The following is a 23,562-nucleotide window of genomic DNA, read 5'->3' as shown; positions in this document are numbered from 1 at the left end:
TGTGGGATTTTCAAAGTGTGTTATATATCCCCTTGGCAGGAAGTCCAACATATAAAATCACACATGCATGCACACCTTTAGAAAGGTTAAATTTGATTCTGAAAACTTCTTTCAGGGTGTCTACTGACACGAAATCTGCAATATTTGTTCACTCTGTGAATTCTGTGTGGATGTGCTTTAGAAATGTGGAACTAAACATTCCAAAAGAACAGGTTGTTGTAATGACTGGAAAATATTATGTCCAAAAGTACATTTATCTTTGAGAGAAAGATGGTTTGCTAGCAAATGGCACTAACATTTATTACCTCATGTTTAATGATCACCTTTATGTCATACTGTTGAGGATCTAGCAGTTTCCTCTACAGCCAGCTTGGTGCCTGCACGCATTAAGTGGTTGACTCTTGATCTCAACCTCAAAGTTTAAATCCCTCCGTGGGCATGGGTGTTCTTTGTGAATGTACCTTCATCAATTTCATCATCGTGATTAGCCTAAAGTGGCAGAATAACGACGCTAAATAACAAAAATTCAAATACAAGTTGCTTCTACAAAGAAATAATGTGTCACATATCTCTGATAGTTTGTTTCAAACATATAAATAGCATTTTGATCAGAATATTTGTTCAGTGTTTACTATTTAATCTGATCTTAATGTAAATGTGAAGTAAAGAAAATAATGGTACAGCATTTCAATCTTTCAATGATTGAGAGTTAGAGAAATAGATATGATAGGGATTCCAACTGAATATGTTTACAGCATCTTAGGCTCGATGGGTGCAGTGTTTGCTCACATTTGAATGTATGCCTGATCTCAGTGTTGAGTGTGTTCTGAGCATAAGCCAAACCCAATAGACTTCATCTATTCCCAAATCTTAAGAAATAGCTCAGAAGATAAATATTTTCTGAGAACATTGAAGTGGTGCATTCTGTTGATCATTTTGCAGATATTGAAAAGTATAAATATAATATAAATAATAACCCGTGGCTCGACAGCCCTTGAAGGGCCTAGGCTGATCTCCTGATTGCCAGTCTCCCTCCCACAATTTTACCTAGAGGTGTGAAGATCTTCAACTGGTATTTGGGTGACATGGGGTCAGCATGTTGAACCCTCAGCCGTTATAGGAGATTTCCAAGACTGGGTTATGCTACTCACTCGTAGCTCCTCGATTTCCTCATGATGGTGGATTGCCACCGGTCTTGTACACAGGCTGAGAATCCAGAGACTGAACCCAGGCAGACTTGAACCTATGCCGTCCCACAGCCGGAGTCCAAAGCACAGTGCCTTAGACCACACAGCCACAGACGAGGACGATATTGATAAGTAGTTTTATAAAAATGATATAATTCCATTAGAACATTGTTGGGCAAAGTGTGTTGGCTTCATGGACGATTATGTTGAAAAATAAAGTAAGTCAAGTTAATTCCTATTTTCCTTTCCATTTACTTACAAACCACCCACGTAAACATCTTAGAATCTAGGCACAAAATCATAAGACTGTGACTAGTTCTTGTGGCAGAAATTGAGTGTAATGACATTTTTTTTAAAAATGAGAAAGTAAATTGAAACTTTTTAGTTCTGGTACTGAACTTACAGCAATACTGATACATACTTGGACATTTCTGAGCAATTTTAAATTAAGAGAATGTGTTTTATGTTTTATCATGGCAACTTTACTACGTTAATGCACATAAGTTTTGTTCTAAAAGTAATTTTAGTTTCATTTAGGATAATTCATAATAATCAAGGTTACCAGTACTCCATTTTTTTTGTTAAAAAAATATTTTCATTCCACATTTTACTGTGGAATTAATCAAGGTGATGGAATTACTTGCCAGATCCTGGAAAGAGTGAGAGGAGTTAAAAAATGTAAATTTTTGATAAGTTCACATCTAACTTCACATTATTTCATGTCAAAATATGGTAGAGAAATGAATTTACCACCTTTTGCAAGCTCTTAAAAGCAATACCGCAATGTGTGTTGTGTTTCGGGTTTCCATCAGAAACATAAATATGTATGTCAATAACATCATCATGGTAGTAGATGAGATCACAGCAACTATAAGTGCTATGGGGATGAAAAATCCGTGTGAAGGGTGTCAAAAAATGTACAATTCAAAGTTATTTTTCTTTTCTCTATTACTGTCATCAACTGATATCATATTAATATCTCATGAATTATAACAGCTAGAGATGTGCGATTATTCACATGAAGAATTCTTGAAGTGTAGCCTAGGAGAATGTATTATACCTATTTTTATCCACCTTTTTATCTGTGCAATCCAAAGTTTGGCATAATGTTACCTATTTATACTCATGAACTATAAAATTAGGGAGGTTCTTTTGAGTATATGTGATAGGTTTCTAAATATATAATACAAAGCTTATGATATTTGTAAAATAGACCATCTAGATTCAAAGATGTAAAGCTCTTCTCCATACATTGCACTGTGCTATGAAGACATTAAAATGTGGTGGCAAGGCTCCACATATTCTCTATCTCTGTCATAGTGAAAGTGATTAGATAAGGATCAGACTGGTTGCCTTATCTGCTAAGTTTACCACCAGGTATCCATGATAAGAGACTGAGTGGACCCAGAGCCTCTTGTGCAGGGATATTTGGGGAGCATTTAGACAGAAGCGACAAATGATATGTGTCACTTGAAAAGAAACCCTGAGAAATAAATGTTACCTTTCATACTGTAGTGACACAAGCTACACCTGTTGTTTGTCACTTGGACTGGGCCATTTTCTCAATGGCATGCATTGTATCGCCTTGATCTGTTGATGGCGCATGTGCAGTGAATGCTTTATTTGAGCAGGCTGGAAGGGAAAGTGCCTGCCTGTTTCTGTGTGTGTGCAGTTTATGGTTATGCCGCTTGTCACTTGAGTCTGAACCCTCCATGTCATTTGTCTCTGAAAGCTCTCCAATGGAAAATGTGTGTCTGAGATCACCCACTCTCGGTCTCCCATGTGGTAGTTAGATGCCTCTTCCATGATTCGTAGCATCTGGATATAACTGTTGGTAATGATATGATATGATATTGACCACTTGCTATCATAGTAACTATGGTATGTAGAGAGCATGGTGGTTCATGTGAGTGGCCTAAAATTTTAACCTGTATCACATACCTGCATGGACAAATCAATGTTAAAGTTGGCCTGAAATATCTTGATATTGATTCATACCCAGTGGGGCATAATTCAATTATAAAATATCTCCACAGCTCCAAATGATATACAAATTATAATTTGTTGATTTCTGATATGTCATTGTACATTAAATATGTTCATTAATCAGAAAAGTGATAAAATGAATGCAGCAATTTTGCAATTGCAATAAATCATTGTTTAGTTTGACATTTAATTACAAATGGCAATATTAGTATTTTTGTTTTATTAAGGTGTATTAATATGATGATAATGTGCAACTTTTGCAATTTGAATGAAATATTTGCGTTGAGGATGGATTAGATAAATCTCCACATTTTAAGTGGCAGCACATTAGATGATTAGTAATGATTATGTATTTATAATTGCCATTGAAAATGGACATGTGTGTATTTATGTACTATACGATTTATATATATTGTATATATTTTTGGAGCTTGAGATGAATGTTCAGACATGGTGAATGGTTAACACTACATTACAAACATTTGCAAATATTGTTGACTGTTATGAATGTCACTTTGATACTCAGTCTAAAACATCACTTATGGTGTTCATATGGTGGCATACTCTGAAATAGTATTTGTTTTTTTTTGTCAAAACGTATAAATATCATTTTGCATTTTTCTTTGTCTAAGCCATGGATATATTTTTTCACAAGCCTGTGGCTAAAGAATTTGTAATTATTTATCAAAGAAAAACATGTTGTCATCCAATGATTAATGGTCCAGCATGTTTTTTTATTTTGTTTTTGGTTGAAGTATTAAATAAGCTAAAAGCATGTACAAATTTTAAATGCAGCTATATAAATATTAGGAGCTTTTGCATGAAATTTGTCCACAACTAGTTTTACGTTGTGTGCCTCTGTTGTTAACTTTGGTGTTTGGATTGTGTTTTTTAATTTTATACCTCACAACTATTTCATAAGCAGCTGATGCAATGTTAAATTTCTGGATATCACAAGATTTTTTAATTTTCTGACAGGAGTGGATATAAATAATCCTTGCCATGAATATGACAATGGCACTGCACTGCACATAACAGCTGGGAATTTGTGCTTGGAAGCAGCCGGTGTTCTTATCCAGTTTGGAGCAGATCTTGTGACGAAGGATGATTTAGGACGAATTCCTTTGGGTAAGTCACATGTTGTTTTAATACCACTAGTACCACCCACCACTGTCATCAGGATATTGTTATGACCCATGTTAAAAAAAGAGAAATATCTTCAAAAATATTGATCACAGTGAGCCAGGACTTGGACTGTCAGCATGGTCTCGATATTGTAGATATGAAGGGATACCTTTGCAGCTGTGAAACATCGCAACACACTTGAATTGCAAATTTCAGCTGTTTTTAGCTCCAAATTTGTCAATTTTGGCCTAACTTATCACATTATGTATCAAATCGCAAATGTGATTGTTTTTTGAAACTTTATCATAATTTTAACAATATAGTACCTGTAAACAAGTTGCTTGTAGCTGCTTTTAAACCAGTATTTAATTTCTTGACATTTGACTTCTTTATACATGTCGTTATGCACGTATGCAAGTATTTGTATTTGATAGTTATACAAATTACCTAGGGAGGAGAAAAAGAAAAGCCCCCCCCCCAAAAAAAAAATCCATATTGTTAAGCGAGAAAGAGACCAAAAAATAAATCTATGTTAATGCATCTTCCATGGGGGGACTTGTGTGCTACAGTTTGAAAAACGTTTTCCCACCTTTCCAGATCACGTGAGAGGGAGAGCCCTCACCCAAAGACTACATGTTTTCAATTATCCTGCTAGAGTTGTAGAGGATAATGTTTTAGTGAGAGGTGGGAAGGGAGGGGCAGCAATAGAAGCATATTATATGTCAGTGTCAGATCCTGCTGGGAACCCCGAGTGGTAGATGACGTGTAAATACAATACCCCAATAATTTATTCCAAAATCAATCATAGGCTTTGCAGCAAGTGCAAACACACAGAGTTGGATAGATCAAATTGGGCAAGGCATTTGTTGGATCGATGAAGAAACACATTTACGTTTGCAAGCAGTAAATTCCCATTCACCCCCAAGCATGTGTATAAATAGAATTCCTCCAAAAAGTGTTTGTGCAACTTTGTACCAAGTGCAATGCCACTATGAATAGCTCAAACAGGGTGAGGCACCAGCACAGGTAACCATTGGAAAGGCGTTGGTTGGCGACCAGACCCTGCTCTTGATGTTGAAAGAAGATTGCCGTACCAAACCTAAAAAGGCACAAGCAAATCTGCAAGGCCAGTGACGGTGCCAGCCTGAAATAAGGGGGGGGGGGGGCTCCAGATTTCGAAGTCATATTCTCGGGGTGCTAACTAATACCGGCTATTTTCTTAATACTTTAATACGATATATTTTTACCAGTGACATGTTTTACACTCAGACGTAAAGATTAATCACTGAGATGTTGCATTTTGTTCTATCATATATGAAAGTACTTTTGTTTTCCTAAGATGCTATTGAGTGGAATAATATCACTTACTTACTATTCATATGAACAATACAAACTACACCACAAAACTACACTCAGTATCAACTTGCTGGATATATGTATAACTACTACACGGAACACGATTTCTATGTAGAGAGTGTATTTTTTTTTTTTTTTTTTTGCTAAAATGAGAAAATGAACCATGGAAAGAAACTACTATAAAATATGGCTCTTGTTATGAGCAGCTACAACATTGTTTAAGTACAAAGATTTTGCAAGCTCTTTCTCAAAGTACAGATAGATAGGTGGCGATAGATTGTAGCTTTTCGTGCCTCAGAAAAGGGGCACTAACTTAATACGAGGGGGTGCTGAAAAGTTCGTAGCCCAACCCAGAAGGAGTGCACGTGGAATGATGAAATTTTACAGTTATTCTACATACTCCCCCCGAAGTGCAATACACTTCCTTGCATGGTGCTCCAATTTTTGCGGACCAGTGAAAAAAAATTCTGAAGGTTGTTCCACACACCACTGCTCCGTAGCACTTATCACCTGCTTATCAGATCTAAAATGGCATCCTTTCAAGTGTTGTTTGAGTTTGGGGAATAGGAAATAGTCTGACGGAGCTAGATCTGGGGAATAAGGGGGTGATCTAGACATTGAAACCCTAGATCATGCAATGTCACTTGTGTTTGCAGTGCTCGATGGACAGGGGCATTGTCCTGCAGGAACAGAATTCCTTTTTTCATTTTTCCGCGGCGTTGCACTTTCAATTTGTCTTTCAATGTTGTGAGTAATGCAGAGTAATGCTCTGCATTAAATGTCTGACCCTTGGGCAGTAGTCTATGAGTACGACTCCATCCTTATCCCAGAAGAATGTTGCAAACACTTTCCCAGCTGACTTCTGCATCTTGAACTTCTTGGGGCAAGGGGAACCTGAGTGCCGCCACTCCATTGACTGTTATTTCGTTTCAGGATCGTAGTGGTACAACCATGTTTCATCCATGGTTAATATTCGTGACAGAAATTGGTCGGTATTGCGTTCAAAATGGGCAATAACTTCCCTTGATGTCGTCACTCTTTCACGCTTTTGATCTGCTGACAGATTTTTGGGAACCCATTTTTACGAGAACTTGCGCATCTCCAAATCATTATGAATTATGGTACCAATGCGTTCCCGAGAAATGCCCATAATCTCTGCCACACGTTTTACTGAGATTCTGCGATTTTCAAGAATAAGGTCATGAATTTGATCCACGATTTTGGGGACAGTCACTGTTTATAATCTTCCTGCACGTTAAGCATCATCTGTTGAAAAATCGCCACGTTTAAAATGTGCCACCCACTTCTTCACAACTGCATATGATGGAGGAGAGTTCCGTAGTGTTCCACTGATTACCTCATGAATTTGCTTTGACGACTTTCCTTGGTGGAACAAAAATTTGATGATGGCTCTGATCTCGATGTTTGTGAAAATCGCTGGCTGGGCACACATGGTCACTTCCGGGGCCTGAAAACCACAATACCAATTCCGTTATTAATATGAAAATTTGCATGTGTACATACCAAGATATGTTCTTTAAAACTGTAAAGTTTCATCATTCCACGTGCACTCCATCTGGGTTGGGCTACGAACTTTTCAGCACCCCCTCGTAAATTATGCATCAAATAAACAATTCCACCCTTGAATAGAAAATGTGTTAATGATACCATTTTCTCTGCCATGATGAAGTATCGTTTTCTTGTTCAACGACTGGAATTCAGAACTTAGGTCTAAAAATGGAGAGGATGTAGAAATATTGTCCACTTAGTGGGTGTCACTCTCAAGGAACAAACATATTTTAACTACAAATTTAGCTCTACTAGGAGACAAATTCATTGACATACAACCAAAGTTGCAACTCTTGCACTGAGCATTTCGATTAGTGAAAATAACTGCTGAAAATTATAATTTTATTTGATGATATATTACACATAAATACTGATCAGAATTGGATCAATAGATGTTCTTGAAAGATTCTCCTGCATGGAGTCAAATTTGGCCACTATGAAGGTACTGCAGAAATTATTTTCTAAGCTCTCAAATCAAAATTAATTAACATGGACTAGGACTGCGAGCAATAAAATTGCCTAAGCATGTTGATTTTCACACTGTTTAGCAATGATGATTTGATTTGTATTATGCACATAGGCTAATCGAGACAAGAGCTACAGTTTCTAGTGGAATGCAAACCACATACTTAATGTTACCTCCAGCAGGGAATGAACCTGTAGCCCCTTGATATAAAGGCAGCTGTTTATCGATAGACTATAGGGACTGGGAGCCTAATTTTAATCTTTCCAATTCTAAGCATTTAAGAATTAGGTAGTTTGTGTACTGTTTGATTCTTTAACATTGTATTTATCCCTCACGAATATTTGTAGCGATAAGAATAGATATAATGATGAAACCAATGAGACAACGTCACAATTGTCAGTACTCGAATCAGGAACTAAGAAACAGAAGAGAAACATAATGCTTCTTAAGATTTTGAACATCGTCCTAATTATAAAAATTCATTGGTCACACCTGTTAGACCTATTCTGAAATATGCTAACAAAGAATAATCCCACAGCCATTGAATACATCCACCTACCAGGCAGGCAGCAGATTTTGTAGCAAGTTTGTGATTCATGATGGTCCAATTACAGTCAAACCCCGATTTTACATTTTTCAGGGGCCTGTAGATAAAAAACTTAAAATGCAGGAAACGTAAAAAGCAGGTAAGCATATGGGAGGGGTGAAATTCAAGTGTCAGTAAGAAATGACTACACAATCGACTTTTTAGGGTTATATCATGTCAAAAATTGTTTAACAATGGAATAGAAGTATGATTATGAATTTCTAAGGAAAAAAGGAAGACCTGGTGTGAAAGTCAATGACGGATTAACGGAACCTGTTTTCATAGGGTAGGGATGGTGGATGACTGCTTTTAACTGCCAGCTATTAGGTTCAGTTGATGCATTTGATTGTGCGGGATCTCCATTTACTCTGTAAACTGGTAATTATTTGCTAGTTCTTGAAGTCCCAGGTAATTGGAGGGGGGTGATCATTTATAGCTGGACGCCAAGCATCTTTATATACTGCAATCATAGTGTCCTGAAGACATGCAGAATGGTCCAGATTTCATTTTGAGCTGCATATGTATCCGATCAGCCCAACAGCATGAAGTGAACAAAACAAGCTTTGTCAAACTTACACATTTTTAGACGTCACATGAATTTATCAGTGACGCGTGCAGGATTTTCGAAAGGGGAGATGGGGTTATGTATACTTTTTATAGTAGTCAGCCCTCACTTTGCCATCTTTTCCTGTCTATGACTTTTTTTTCCAGAAATACTGGCCAAAGGGCCCAGGGGGGGGGGGTGTTATAACCCCATCATCCCCCCCTTGGGCATGCCACTGATTGTTATTTACATTCATATTAATCAACGATTTATTATTGGATTTAGAAGTCTTGTGGAGGGCAAACACTCCTTCCACCAATAGTTTCCCCGTAAATAACGTGTTTCCTTTTTTTTTATTGTCTTTCCGTCAACGTTTTAATATTGTGTGATTTATTTTCAGCACATGAGTGGTTCCGAAGATGACTGCGATTATGTCATTCTTAGCATCATGTGCATTTCCTTCCTGCACTACTCTGTGTGTTCAAGGTGTTTAACAGAACAAAAAAAAATGATCTCGTCCTTTTTTTTTAACTTTTGCATTGTGTCTGCCGCTCTTGTTTCCTAATCATCAAATCAAAACAACCTTCTGAGACGAGATTCAAAACACTGCCGTTTTCCTTCCCTTCAGGCTGAATGAGTCAGCTCTGGAGCCAGGAGACAAAACATTGGTGCTGGTTGCCAGCTGCCCGCTGCTCACAGACCCCCCCCCCCCCGACTGGTTTGTAAGAGAGGGAGCGGATGGGGGAGACGAACAGGTGGTGGAGCGGCCGTCTTATCAGAAGTGTGCTCATTCCCGCCTGGCCAAGTTAAAAAAAAGAAAGGTAAAGTGCTCCCCTGTGCTTAGCACCATGCCATGAAGTCCTATAGGTGGTGTGGGGGTAACGCCACACCAAGTTGCAGAAGGAAAAGAGGAAATGCAGGGAGGGGAGGAAGGATCACTGCTTGATACCCTCCCATGTTGTCATGTCAATGACATAGGAGCAAGATTTCCAATGCAGGGCATTAAAGAATGAGAAACCGGCTTGTCTTTTTTTCTTTTTACTTGCAGTACGCTATGTTCGTTGAATGCGCGTATTCAGGTTCAAGAGCAACTGCGTAATTTTAGATGTCAGAAGGAAAAGAGACAAAAGGCAAAGGTCACTCACCCTTCCAGAAGGGTGCAGCGAGCTAGCTGCGGCAACCGGGCTCGCTTATTCGCGGACCAGATTGGTTCTCGCAGACACACCCCCATATTGTCATCTGCTGCAAGCCCGCAAAACAATCTTTTTAAGACCGCATGGACTATAAGTTGTGGGATCACTTCATCCTCTGCACAAAGATGTTGAATTTGATCTCACTACATCACCATTACTGGAATTCCATAGAAAGGAAAAGTTGCCCGACAGGTGTTCAACCCCTCTCCCCCATCCTGTGTTGTAAGAGGGACAGTTTTGATATGCAGAAAGACATTCATTCTTGGAAACCTTGATGATAATCTCACAGTAGGAACAGGAGTATTTAGCGTAGTTTGATGAATGAAGACAGCGTGGAAATGGAAATATGTGTGCTGGGTGGAAGTCTTGAAAAGAGAAAATGAATGGGACAGAACAACAATCAAAGTACAAGTACAATAGTACTGTGTTATAATTTTAAAGGTGTTATAACAATAATTGAAATTTATGATGGGGCGTTTGGGGTTCGAACCAAGGTTACGTTATTTAAGGCATGGATGTTCTTTCATGTAAGGAGCAATTACAATGTACGAACACAATTTGAATTAGATAAGATTAGAATTGTACATTGCGTAAACGGTCACTGGTTCGGCCAATGGAGAAAGACGATGATGTTCCCTCTGCATTGGTCTTCGTTTACAAGCCAAATGTTGTTTACAGGTAGGAATCAAAAATTGAAAAATCAGAAATCAGAACACTAGGACATGTTACGATATAATATTTAATACATCACTGTAGAAATACTTACAATCGCTGGTCGCTCACCTACACCAGACAAAACACTCGAAGACCCATAATGCACCGCGTTAAAACAAGCTAGCAGCGCAGACCGCTGATGGTTGACGCTGCACGTAAACACTATACTCTAGCACCATTTCCTAATCAGTTACGTTAGAGAATTTTGATATCACAAAGCTAGGACTCTATGCATGGTCCAGAGTAGAGAAAACAACTTCTCTTTGACCTATAAAGGTGCTGAAAGTTTTAACTGTGAATGTTCTAAAACTGTCTCTCTAAAAAGTGAATGTCGAACTGCCTAATCGAACTGTCTATTTCTACTCTAACTTTCCACTGCCTTTGCTAAGTCCTTACTTCCTCTTTTCTTTCCGTTCTCCGAAGAATTGTCCTTCACTCTATTGGTCGTTGAACTTTTTGCTCCGCCCACACGTGGTCACTTCTACATGTAGGGACGAGAATCGTAACACACGGGGGTGTTAAGGGTGAGAATTGCTTACTGAGAGGCGATAATCGCATAGCATGAAAACACAATAGCACCTTGTTTGAGAGCTGATCTCGAGGAATGAAAAGCATCTGTTCTAATTAATTTTAATGGCTCTCAGCTCAAATTTTATCGCACACAACTCGGACACTTGGGTAAAGTTATTCCTTCCTTTGCTGTCGAAATCGCATCGAAGCGATGAGATACTAAGAGAAATGTTCTGGCGGGGTTGAAGTTCAAAATTCCGTACTAATCATTCTTGTCACTGAGCTGTCTATGAGGAGACTAGCGGGCGGTGGTCGTGGAATTTATGCGTCTCGTGGAGAACACCATGTGTAGGGCGATTGTCTAGAATCCGAGCCTGGCCACCTGCACCGTCTCACTGAGAACAGAAGTTCCTTGTTTTAAAACGGAGAAGAAAGTCTTTAAATTTTAAATGCCTGAAGTTCCAGGTGATTAGCTCCTTCTCGGCCGAAATTATCTCGATAGGCTCCATCTGGGCTGAAGTTATCTTGACGTTAGCCAGAGTTTAGATGAATTTGTACGGGACAGATATGGGAGTTTATTGCCGGACACACTGTTTCCTTCACCTTGAAGTAGGGGTGGTGATATATAGGAGGCTTCATGGGAACGAACGCTCGTTTCTCGAGGCATCTGGATTTCTTCTCAGAGAGCAGAAAATAAGATCTTGGGGGAAAGCGTAGAAGGACCGATGGAGATTTGTAATTGGCACATCTGGGGATTTGTAATTGGCACATCGGTTATACATCCCCCTGCTCCCGAATAAAATTTGCTGAACTGTAGGGAAGCAAATTTTTTCAGCTAGCTGTTGCGTTGCCTCCTGCAGGACTTCTGAAGTGTCTTGCCTACCGATGTTAACTTAGGTCAGAATGTAACCCTAGCACCCGTAGACTTAAGTGTTCGGGTCACATCTGCCTCTTATGGGCAAGTCTGCCTGCCTCTTTCCTCCTCCCATGGCTGTAGTTCTCTTCTGCTGCTTCTCCTCCTGCCTGGATTGGCTCTGGGCAAGTGAGTTGTGCCCTTGCTGCTTCATTTGGGGCCCATGGCATCTTCTTCTCTCTTCCAACTGCCAACCCTGGTGTCGAGTGGCTCAGGAATACGGTCTATGATAATGGTGTGCTGCCCTCATTGCCTAGTCGTCTTGGAATGGTAGCCTGTCCTGGCTTCTCCTTCTGTCATCTGGTCTGTCTGACTGGAGTTCCCGTATCAGCCGGAGAAATGTGTCTGGAGTCTCCTTGGTGCCTCTTCTCCTGCCATCTCTTTGGCTGTAGTATCTTATTCTGTGAAAGTTTTTAAAGGCATTAGAATATGTTTAGTTGAAAGTCTTAACCTATCTTCATGCACTTTCTTCACATGTCACAACTTCAAGTCTCTTTACCACTTTAAGTTCCTTGTCTTCGTGCACTTGACCACTATGTCTCTTGATTACATTTTTTTTTTTTGAATAATGAAAATTACACAAAGATTTGTAGTTTCTACAAAGATAGTATGAAAATCAATACAGGATTTAATAAAATATTATATAAAAATTTGTTGGCTAGTTTTAAAAATAAAAAATTGAAAAATTACCGATACACATATTAATTTCATGATTGGGAAAAGAGAGACGCGGTAGTATATAAATACGGAGAAACTAGTACTCACTTTTATCCGCGAAGCTGTTTTTTCTTCTTTTTCGATTAATTTCAGTGGCCACTGCGCAGCAAGTTCCAACGAGGATGGTGGCAGTGGCCACTGAAATTAATCGAAAAAGAAGAAAAAACAGCTTCGCAGATAAAAGTGAGTACTAGTTTCTCCGTATTTACAGATATTAAAATAAGAAAAATTCCCTTTATTTTATATTCTTCATGCACCCTTCTCTTCAATTTATCTCATTGTTTTTGCTTATTTCATATTTCATTACTGGGCTCAAGGCTTTACTAACACAACAACTAACACAGTATTTGCTGCACGGGCATTCAGCCCCTTACATGTGCATACTTAAAACTATAATGGCCACTATGGGCAAACCTTCTGCTCTATGGCAGGAATTATGTGTGCATCATAGGCACCGTCATTATGCTATGTAAAGCATAGGCCTCCTTGGGCAAATTAAAAATTACAAACTTCTTATAACAATACCATCCTTGTTATGTGTTGTTGGCAAGTGTATGTGGTAGATGTATTTATTCTGTGTTTTATACCTCACATTAAGTAAAATTATGCAACTTGAGCCACTTAAAATGAAAAAATTTAAATTTTCTCCTTATCAACGTAAAAAGCAAACAGTGAATAATTATTATGGAGATCTAGTCTCCCTATTCTCCTGATCAAAGCTAAATGGTGCATGAAACTAGTTATTATAAAAACATAATCCTTATTTTACTATACAGACCCAACTTATTTTCTTCATCATACATCACTGGCCGTTCCATGCCTTGGTTGGTCTGGTGTGTCTAGCCTATCAAATATTAACTATAATAAATCAAAATACACCTTTAGATAAAACATAGAAATAGATCAAACAATAATCAATTGATATTAATATTTTCTGTAAATATTGACAAACAAATGAAAAAAACAAAAAAAACTGCTTCTTCTTCTAAGTAAATAAAAGATTACATGGCACTATGACTGTGCTAATTATCCTTAATAAACAATGATTATAAGTTTCATCACTAACTAGGCATTAATAAAATGATACGGTGACTTACTGAGTCACGTGTGTGCATATATAGTGTTGCACCTGATTACACAAGTTTACAAAAAATAGGATTACAAAATGATAAAAACATAAAATTTAAACACACAAATATACTAGAGGATATGATTGTTTAAATGTAATAAAGAAGTTAATATGAGCAAATATATGAGATTATTACAAACAGAAGACCTAACACCACCTTCTGTTAGTTACATCATAAAACACGAATCAAAAGATTAAAATACAACTATATTACAAGTGTATGCATGTGTATGAAATTCTTGCTTTTTGGTCGAGTGTAATTGTTGCCTTACTTATTCTTAAGCAATTGTTGCAATGTGTTAGCCCCGCAGGGCTATTTTATGAGGACTACGTAGTTAGGCCCTAACTTCTAGCAGCCAAATGTCGACCTGTCACGTGGCTGATAGAATCCAGGAACCGAACACGTCCAAACCCAACCCGCATGTATATATAAAAGAGCCCCCCCCCCCTTGAATCCGACAGCAAGATAATATGTTGATTAAAAAAAAAATCCCTTAAAGCCTAAAGAAGGCAAAGTGTAAAATAAAATATGCTCCGCGCATGAAAACTGTCGAATTCCGCAATGATTAAGTCAAATCCATATTTAAAATTATGTTTAGCTCACGCTGCCATAGCGTCTTATGAGCTGTTGGGAGGACAGGTGACACGCGGTGTGCTCCAGTCTTCCTCTTCCTAACTCCTTAACTTCTACACCAAAAAAAATCTTTCCAAGTTACCCGGGGTATACCGAAAGTATTCCAAAATGGTGGCAAAAATAAATTTTGAGTTCTAGTCTCCTTTGAGAATAGAAATTTTGATCTTTGAGGTTCTCTATAGCAAGAAATTAACCCTAGGGAGATATATAAAACGAAGAAGTTGGTCTCCCTTTCATTATAAATTCTTATCTATCATCAGGTCATCCGTCGCATTCAGCAGGTACAGGTAATCACGCTTGCTGAGAAAAATATTCAAGTTGATGGTTGCAAAACAATTTATAATGAATTGTTACATAGTAACTATTATACTGTATGATTACACAAGTCACAGGTATGCTGGTTAAATCAGTACATCGAAGAAAGGTGATTTCGGAAAATAATTCCTCGGGACGTCAAAAATTTCAAAAAAATTAGCTGGCAACACTGATTTTCACTAACTTTAAATGGTAGTTGGTTGCAAAACATCTATAACACTTATGTTAAACAATTAAACAAGTTTGAAGTAGATATCATGAAATAAAAATAAAATTTTTACATAAATTTGAGGTTTCTCGGTTTACGAGACTCTGATACGACACCTTCGTATAAAAACTGGATAATTAAAAATAAAATTATGCAAGTCCTGGTTGATTTTTTGTAATTTCCCTCAAGGGTAGTCTGTTTATGACTTCAGTAATTAGTTTTCATAAAGATCCGACTGTAATTAAGCATTTTATGGCTGATTTAAAATTCAAGTTCTCCGCAAAAGTACCAGTTCAGACAAAATTTGGATTTCTACGTCACAGTAGCTCAATTTTATGAAACAATACAAGATTAACTCTTTATATTTAAGTAATTTATAGCTTAATTGTTATTATTAAGTTCTAAATGTAAGAATTTGTTACAAAAATTGTAGCTTTTATGTTCAAAATTCATTTTAAGTGCCTTATTTAACAGCGTAACGCTTTTAGTTTGGAAAATGAAAGACAAGCCGAATATTGTTTTTAAGAACCAATTTTTAGGTTGAAGGAGAAATAAAGAACAAGATTCTATTTACGCCATCCTGAGAATCAAGTGTAAAAGAGTCTCCCAGCCTCCAGTCCTTTAAGAGGACTTCCCTTTTGAAAAGTATGTGTGTTATGTAACATGTGTATCATTAACATCCTGTGGAAAAAGATCTGGTCTCTTACCCTTCAACATCCTGAGGTACAATGTCCTTTTACCTTCGGTACAGTGCCACAGCTTCATGTTTTCCACATGCTGATTGGTTACCATCTGGCCGGTACAGCAGTCCAACAGCGTGAACACATCAACTCTCTCCTCCTGGTAGCAGTAATAAGGACCGGAGAAGGTATTGCAGTATTTCCTGCTTATGGCATCCAATAAGCTACTAAGAAAGTGTGTTTTCAAAAAGATTAAGTTACCTACAGAGACATTTTGCCTTTGGGATAATTGTGCATTTATCCTGGTGTTTCTGGTGTTTCTTTCACCCGTGTTATTAATATTAGCCATGTACAGCTTATGTTCCCAGTTCATCTCTTCACCAGCTGGTAAATCAAAGTGTGTTCTTACTGCATTGTCTATGGGATAATTTAATTGAAGCTCTATGGGTGCAAAACCAGTGGAATGGTTGACACTTCCATTCAACAAGTTAACAACTTTGGTGACATGCTCTGGCCAAGCATTATGCGCGCCTTCACAGACCACTCGCATAAGCCGGTTCAAATCCCTGTGTATCCTCTCTACTAGGTTACTGCTTGGTTTGTATACCGGGGTGTAAGCAACCTTTATGCCTAGAGAGGCTAACGACTGTACATATTTATTTGCCTTGAACTGGACTCCGTTGTCACTTACTATTAAATTTGGGATCCCGAAATGTAAAAAATAGACATCAATTAGCTTCCGTAGTATGCTGTCGGTAGTACTGTTACGTAAGGTGTATGCAGTTAGAAACCTAGTTTTTGCATTTTGAATAGTTAGTAAGAATCTTTCACCTCTCTTACTCCTTGGTAATGGGCCCTGAATGTCTATGAACAAAACAATATCTTTACCTTCCATACTGTGCATTAACAGTGTTTGTCTAGGTGGGTGTGTGTTATCTTTAGTACTTTGACATGTAATGCAGTCTGCAACATAAGATCTGACATTTTTCCTCATATTTCTCCAATTATACAGTTTTAAAATCCTTCTCATCATTTTATCTACCCCAAAATGTCCTAAATTGTCATGGTAATCTTTAAACACTACTGGTACCAATAAGTCAGGTATACAAAGTTTCTATTCATTCAAAAAATGATAATCATAGTGGCTGCTATGCCATCTTGCAGAAAAATTTGTAAAATACAGCTAATTTAGCTTTTGTTTTGTAAACAACTCAAAAACTGTATGTTGGTAAGAAGTATGGGGTGTTTCTGCTGTTCCGCAGCTACGAAATTACTGAAAAAATTAATTTTGGAAGAAATTGCTCATTATTTACACTCAGATTGGTGTAATAAGTGTGTACATTGCACAGTCGTCATAAAAATCTGGTCTCTTACCTACTGGTACATTTGTGTACTTTACCTCTCTTCTTTTTTCTGTTACCCTTCCATACTTGAAATATTTTATGCATGTTGGGTGTTGTCTGGCCTACATGGTTACGGAACGAGGCGGAAACGTCGTGCCGTCTGTGACGAGCACAATAGTTACAATGTTGTGATGAGTTTGTAATGTGAATTTATGAACGTACGTGTTGTGTTATGATGAGTTTGTAATGTGAATTTATGAACGTACGTGTTCAAAATGAAACATATGACTATCGAATATAGTAAACAGTTTGTAAAAAAAGTTATGTATCATATATAAGTTATGAATACAAGAAATATTAATATTGGAATCTAGTTTTATGTTGATAAAAATGTGTAGGTTTCAATAATTTGGCGACCCAGTTTCCAGGATTCGAATTAGTAAGTGTTTAGCTATGCGTTTTTCTTAATAATATAGTTAAATAATGACAGATAAAGGGAAAAGATCAACACGAAAAGGACAACCTATTGATGAAAGCTTGATTTCTGACAATGCGGAAATCAATGTTGAAAATTTCGGTTGTTGTAAGGATCCAGATAAGAATGCTAAGTGTATAACTTGTCGCAAATGTGGAAAGTTATATCACCATAAATGTCTACAGTTAGCAGCGTTACATTCCAGTAATTCTGATACATTTGATCAGTACTTGTGCAAAGTATGTGATCCGATGTTTAGCCAGCATGGGACTGAACACAATAAAGATACTAATTTCAATGCATTATTGGAGACAATAATTCATAAAATGGATGACGTTCAGTTGCAGTTTACAGAAAGTCAGGAGCAGATGAAACAGCAGCTTACAGACAGCCAAGCGCAGATGAAACAACAGCTTGCAGACAGCCAAGCGCAGATGAAACAGCAGCTTACAGACACCCAAGAGCAGATGAAACAACAGCTTACGGACAGCCAAGCGCAGATGAAACAGCAGCTTACAGACAGCGAAGAGCATATGAAACAACAGCTTACAGACAGCGAAGAGCATATGAAACAGCAACTCACTGATCAAATGAAAAAGTTTTCTGAAAGTCAGGAGTTAATAACTGCGACTCTTTCAGAAAGTTTCAATCAGTCTCTTGTTACGTTTCGCGAGAACTCCGAGAAGAAATAAAACAGGTGGCTGATGCTTGCAAAATAAATACTAACGCCCTTAAAAATGAGGTTAAAGAGGAATTAAGTGGTGTGCAGTCTAATATAGAATCACTTATTGCAAAGACTTCTTCTCATCAGGAACATCTCGTCGAACTAACGTCACAAGCGGAAGAACAAACCTGCAATATAAGTGCTGTTAAAATTACACTAAATGAACAACAAGTATCTATTTCTCGCTTAGAAGATGAGATTGGTGTAATTAAAACTAAAATAGGGCACATTAGTAGTACAAAAGTGTTAGCTCCTGAGAATGATAATGCACCAACCGTTGATAAAATATCTGACGTGTCTGAAGCCAATCAAGTCGATGTCAATTCTCAAGCTGCACAAACTACTCCAATAACAGCTTTAACTAGAAACCATGTTAAGAGAAAGAAGAAATTTGTTTATTTTAAAGGCAAAAATACAAACTCAACTTCATCTGATACAGATGTAACAGATTTTGGGAGTGAAGATTCTAATACTACGCATGTAAAGCAAATGTACAAGGGCAAGAGAACGAAGAGAAGCAGATTAGTTAGGGAGCGTTATCAGGCCATCAATAATGTTAATTCTAAACACTGTACAAATGCTTCTTGCACTAATTCATATGTCACACGAGATATATGCGTTGTGATAATTCATTACAAGGGCAATTTAACACCGGTTCTGTTCACAACTCGCCTGACAATTGTACTAGCAATGTCCATGCTTGTTTATCGGGCTGTTCAACAAATGCTATGACTACGGATTCTATTAACTGTAGCATTCATACCAATTCCTGCCCATTAACAGTTTGCAGAAATAGTTGTGTGTTAGACAATAATTCTGAACGAATGAATGCTACATATAATCGCGGCACAGGTTTTGGTACTGCCAGAAGTAATGTACACTTCATAAGTCCGAATAATCAGGATAGCACAGTAGTAACTACAGAACCGTTTGACCCAATGACACCTTTTCTTCAGAATTCGATGACTTCGTTGAATAACCGTCCTTCACAAGCAATAGTAACTGGCTGTAATGAGACTATGCAACGCATATTAAAAGTGAGTGACTTGAACCTACTCCCAAAGTTCGGGGGAAATTTAGAGAAACAAAGTCCTAGAGACTATATTGATCAGTTAGTTTCAACATTCAATCTAATGGGAGTTCCGGAGGAATATAGGCTGAATAGTATATATAAGTGTTTTTACGGCAAGGCTTTGTTATGGTATAATTCTCATAAGAAGAGATTTTCATGTTTTCAGGATTTCGTAGGAAAGTTTTTGCATCACTATGCTTCTGAACAAGTAGTACAAGCACAATTGGCAGCTCTACGAACAAGAAAATTTGATCCTAATGTTGATGAAAACTTAGCTACATTTGCATTGAAACTCTATTCTGCCTATTCAAATTTGGAAGAAGACCCATCTGAATCTGATATGATTCAGTTAGTGTTGCGACAAATACCGAGAAATGTGTCAGAATATGTGTCATGTCATGACATACCAAGTATGGACAGACTGATATCTATTTTAGACAGAATTGATTTGGTTCATTCGGGAAAAAACAAATCTTTTAGAGTTCCAGAGGACCAGGAAGAATTTATGAGAAGAAATAAGACAACCAAATTTCTGAACAACAAATCCAAACAATCATTCAATGTTGGACAAGTTTCTGTCAAAACGCAAGATTTTCGTAAGACCAGAAATTTTACATCTTCCCAAAATACCGAACCTACAACAATTGGTGGTGCAAGTAGATTTTCGAGCAACGTTCAGCAATCAAATCCATGTTCAAATCAACAGATCCAAAATACTTTACAAACGGATGAAGGCTTTTCATCTCCGAATAGTGTTCAACCAAATACACAAAGTGGTTATAACAAACGTCCAGTAAGGAACCAACGGGGTAGATGTAATTGGAACACAGTACGAAGCAACACTGAACAATCTAAACAACAATCTCAACCTTCTTTAGCCGAACCGTGGTTAAGGCCTTCGCAGAGTATGCAGGTGAATCCATATGTACCTTTACCTCAGTGGAATGCAAATAATTTAAATTCCATGGTGCAATATCCTACTCAACCCTGGATATTCTCTCCCTGGACTACACCATTTACTTCTTGCAATACTACAGTAACTCAGCCAAGTATATATCCAGCGAATAACTCTTTATGGTATGGTAATACTTCCAATTTGTTACCACAACCTGGGACTAGCAGTAATGTGACCCAAAGTCAAGTACCTTCGAGTAGTGGAGTGTGCAATTTAACAGGAACGACTGCTAATACAAGTGAACACTCATCCTTAAACATGTAAGGCAGAGTAATGAGCTCCGGTTCCTCTGTCCAGTTAATTACAAGGAGCATATTCATCACTATACTCCAACATCAATTGAAGATAATATCAATTTTCATAGCAACACATCTATTGTTCCCAACTATTCGGAAAAGGAAGTTCTTACTATAAACTTTATACTCGATTGGTATGAAGCTGAACCAGAATGGGTAATGAACGATGACGGTGTTCTTGTTTCAAACAGAAGAGTTATTGTGTTGCCAGGTCAAATTTGTGATTTAACCATTAACTGTATTATTGATTGTGGGAGTCAAGCAAATTTAATGGATTATGCAACTTGGTTAAAATTGAAAACTATTATTCCTACTGCTAGATTAGATTCAGTGGATAATGTTAAATTATTTTCTTTTGCTGGTGACAAAAGATTTAGAGTTATTGGTTCTAAGAATATTAGTTTAATAATAGCTTCAGAGCACTTTCATATAGAGTTATATGTTATTAAGCAGTTACATGCTGAAGTAATATTAGGATTGCCATTTCTTTGGCGCTTCGGAGCAATAATTGATTTCAAGAAGAAAAATATCACATTATCAAGTGATAAGGGAGTTCAATCTAATTATGTTTTAGAAACGACTGACACATTCCCTTCATGTTCTCTTCAAAGTAACTTTGTAACATTTGCTAAGAATTCTGTGGAAGAAGAGGATGAAAACTACTTAGCATCAGAAACCGATCTTAAAGCTTCATTAGCTGATAATAGTTTGTTGATTGCTACTGATGAAATGTATGATTTATTTTTTAAGTTATTGTTAAGTTTCAGAACATTGTTTTCTGATAAACCAAGGCAAGCTAAAGTAGAGCCTTACGAGATTAAATTAAATGCAACAGAAACAATTGTGGCTCCCATATATCCTATACCTATAGCTCGAAGAGATGATTTGGAGAAGGAACTCACTAAATGGAAGTCTTGGGGAGTCATTCAAGAATCGGCTTCACCTTATTTAAATCCGCTACATATAGTACCAAAAGCTGGTGGACAGTGGCGGCCAGTTGTTGATTTTCGTCGTTTAAATAAACATGTGATATCTCCTCTAGTTCGTGTGGAACCGATTAATGAACTACTTCAGAGATTCCAAGGAGCTACAGTGTTTTCAACCTTGGATTTATCATCGGGCTATTTCCAAATACCACTTACAGAGTGCTCTTACAAGTATACAGCATTTTCATACAGAGGCCGACAGTACGTTTTTAAATTCTTGCCGTTTGGCATAACGTCAGCTGTATCTGTTTTTGTGGAAAGAATGAATCAGATTTTTAATCCATCTACAAGTTCGTTCCTAATCTGTTACATAGACGATCTTCTTATATTTTCACCTGATTTGTCTTCTCATTATGAGCAATTGAAATATGTGCTAGAGACACTTCATAACGTAAATATGTCTGTAAAATTGTCTAAGTGCAGGTTCATTAGGACTGAAATTAAATTTCTAGGACATATAATATCTGGCACCGAAATAAAAGTAGATCCAGAGAGCAATAAGGCAATCTCCGAATTTCCAGTTCCAAAATGTAAGAAAGATGTTCGTCGTTTTCTGGGTTTGGCTAACTGGAGGAGAAAATTTGTGCGAAATTTTGCAACTGCTGCAGCTCCTTTGTATCAATTACTGAAAGGAAACTCAAACTGGTGCTGGACGGAAGATCATCAGCAGTCCTTTAATAACCTAAAGAAATTAATCTTATCATCTTCATCATTAGGACAACCTGATTTTAATAAGGAATTCTGTATTAATGTTGATGGTTCTAAGATCGGCGTAGGAGCAGTACTTTGGCAACCGGATGAAGATGGAAATGTAAATGTCATTCAGTATGTCAGTCGCACTTTGAAAGGAGTTGAAACCACGTACAGTACACATGAAATAGAATGCCTTGCTATTCTTTATGCCGTGGAAAAGTTTACCGTGTATATTACTGGAAGACATTTTACAATCTACAGTGACCACAAATCGTTGTGCTGGCTTGAATCAGTAAGGTCACTGAACCCTAGGTTGAACCGATGGGCACTTAAGCTACAATCATACAACTTTACAATCGAACATGTAGCTGGTTCTCAAAATCCAGTTGCTGATACGTTAAGTCGTTATCCAATTAGTAAATCACCAGTGACTACGATTAAAGAAATGTACGTGAATCACGTAATCTCTGATATAGAACCCAATTTCTGGCGAAGTGCACAAGAGAAAGATCTGCTTTGTTCGTCGTTAAGAAGAAAATTGGAGTCTCAAGAAAGAAATCTGATAATTAAAAGGAAGTATTCCGTTCATGATGGCATACTATTTTTCAAACCTTATGTAGATGATGATTGGAAGATAGTAGTTCCTAGTGCTTTAATTGGAGATGTTTTGTATAAACAGCATGATTTAAAGGGACATTTCGGCTATTTTAAAATTTACGATTTTTGTAAAAGGTTTTATTATTGGCCTAAAATGCGTAAAAGTATTAAGGACTATTTAAGAAACTGTCTTTCATGTGCAAGGGAGAAGCAATGCACCTTTAAAATTTCAAAGGAAGAATTACATGTGTATTCAACCAAACCTCACTACTTACTTTCAGCCGACTTAATTGGTCCATTACCTTTGTCTAAAGGTTTCCAACATATATTAGTCATTGTAGATGTAATGAGTAAATTTGTGATGGTTTATTGTCTTCGACGTGCAACCTCAAAGGAAATAATTAACAAGTTTGGAATTTACTTTAATCATTACCCAAAGTGTAAGGTAATTCTCACCGACAATGGTTCGCAATTTAAGTCAACTGAATTTAAAAGTTATTTGGATTCTGTGAGTGTTAAACACGTGTTAACTTCACCATATGCACCTTTTGCCAATCCTGTCGAACGTTACAATAAAGAGCTGGTGAGA

The 23,562-nt window shown here is 37.4% G+C and overlaps 1 protein-coding gene across 3 annotated transcripts in view; it reads left to right on the top strand.

Annotated features, from left to right (window-relative positions):
* The window catches only part of LOC145983915 (CAP-Gly domain-containing linker protein 4-like), a 147,296-nt gene that overhangs the window by 64,910 nt on the left and 58,824 nt on the right, over window positions 1-23,562 (top strand). For all 3 annotated transcript variants that reach the window (XM_083117048.1, XM_083117049.1, XM_083117047.1), the window contains exon 5: window positions 4,152-4,301. In XM_083117048.1, the coding sequence (XP_082973174.1) occupies window positions 4,152-4,301 (150 nt within the window). The remainder of the gene's footprint in view (window positions 1-4,151; window positions 4,302-23,562) is intronic.

Source organism: Lepisma saccharinum, chromosome 2, assembly GCF_977018435.1.
Source record: "Lepisma saccharinum chromosome 2, izLepSacc3.1, whole genome shotgun sequence".
Lineage (NCBI taxonomy): Eukaryota > Metazoa > Arthropoda > Insecta > Zygentoma > Lepismatidae > Lepisma > Lepisma saccharinum.
Note: the sequence above shows the minus strand (reverse complement) of the source record. Positions and strands in the feature narration are given on the sequence as shown.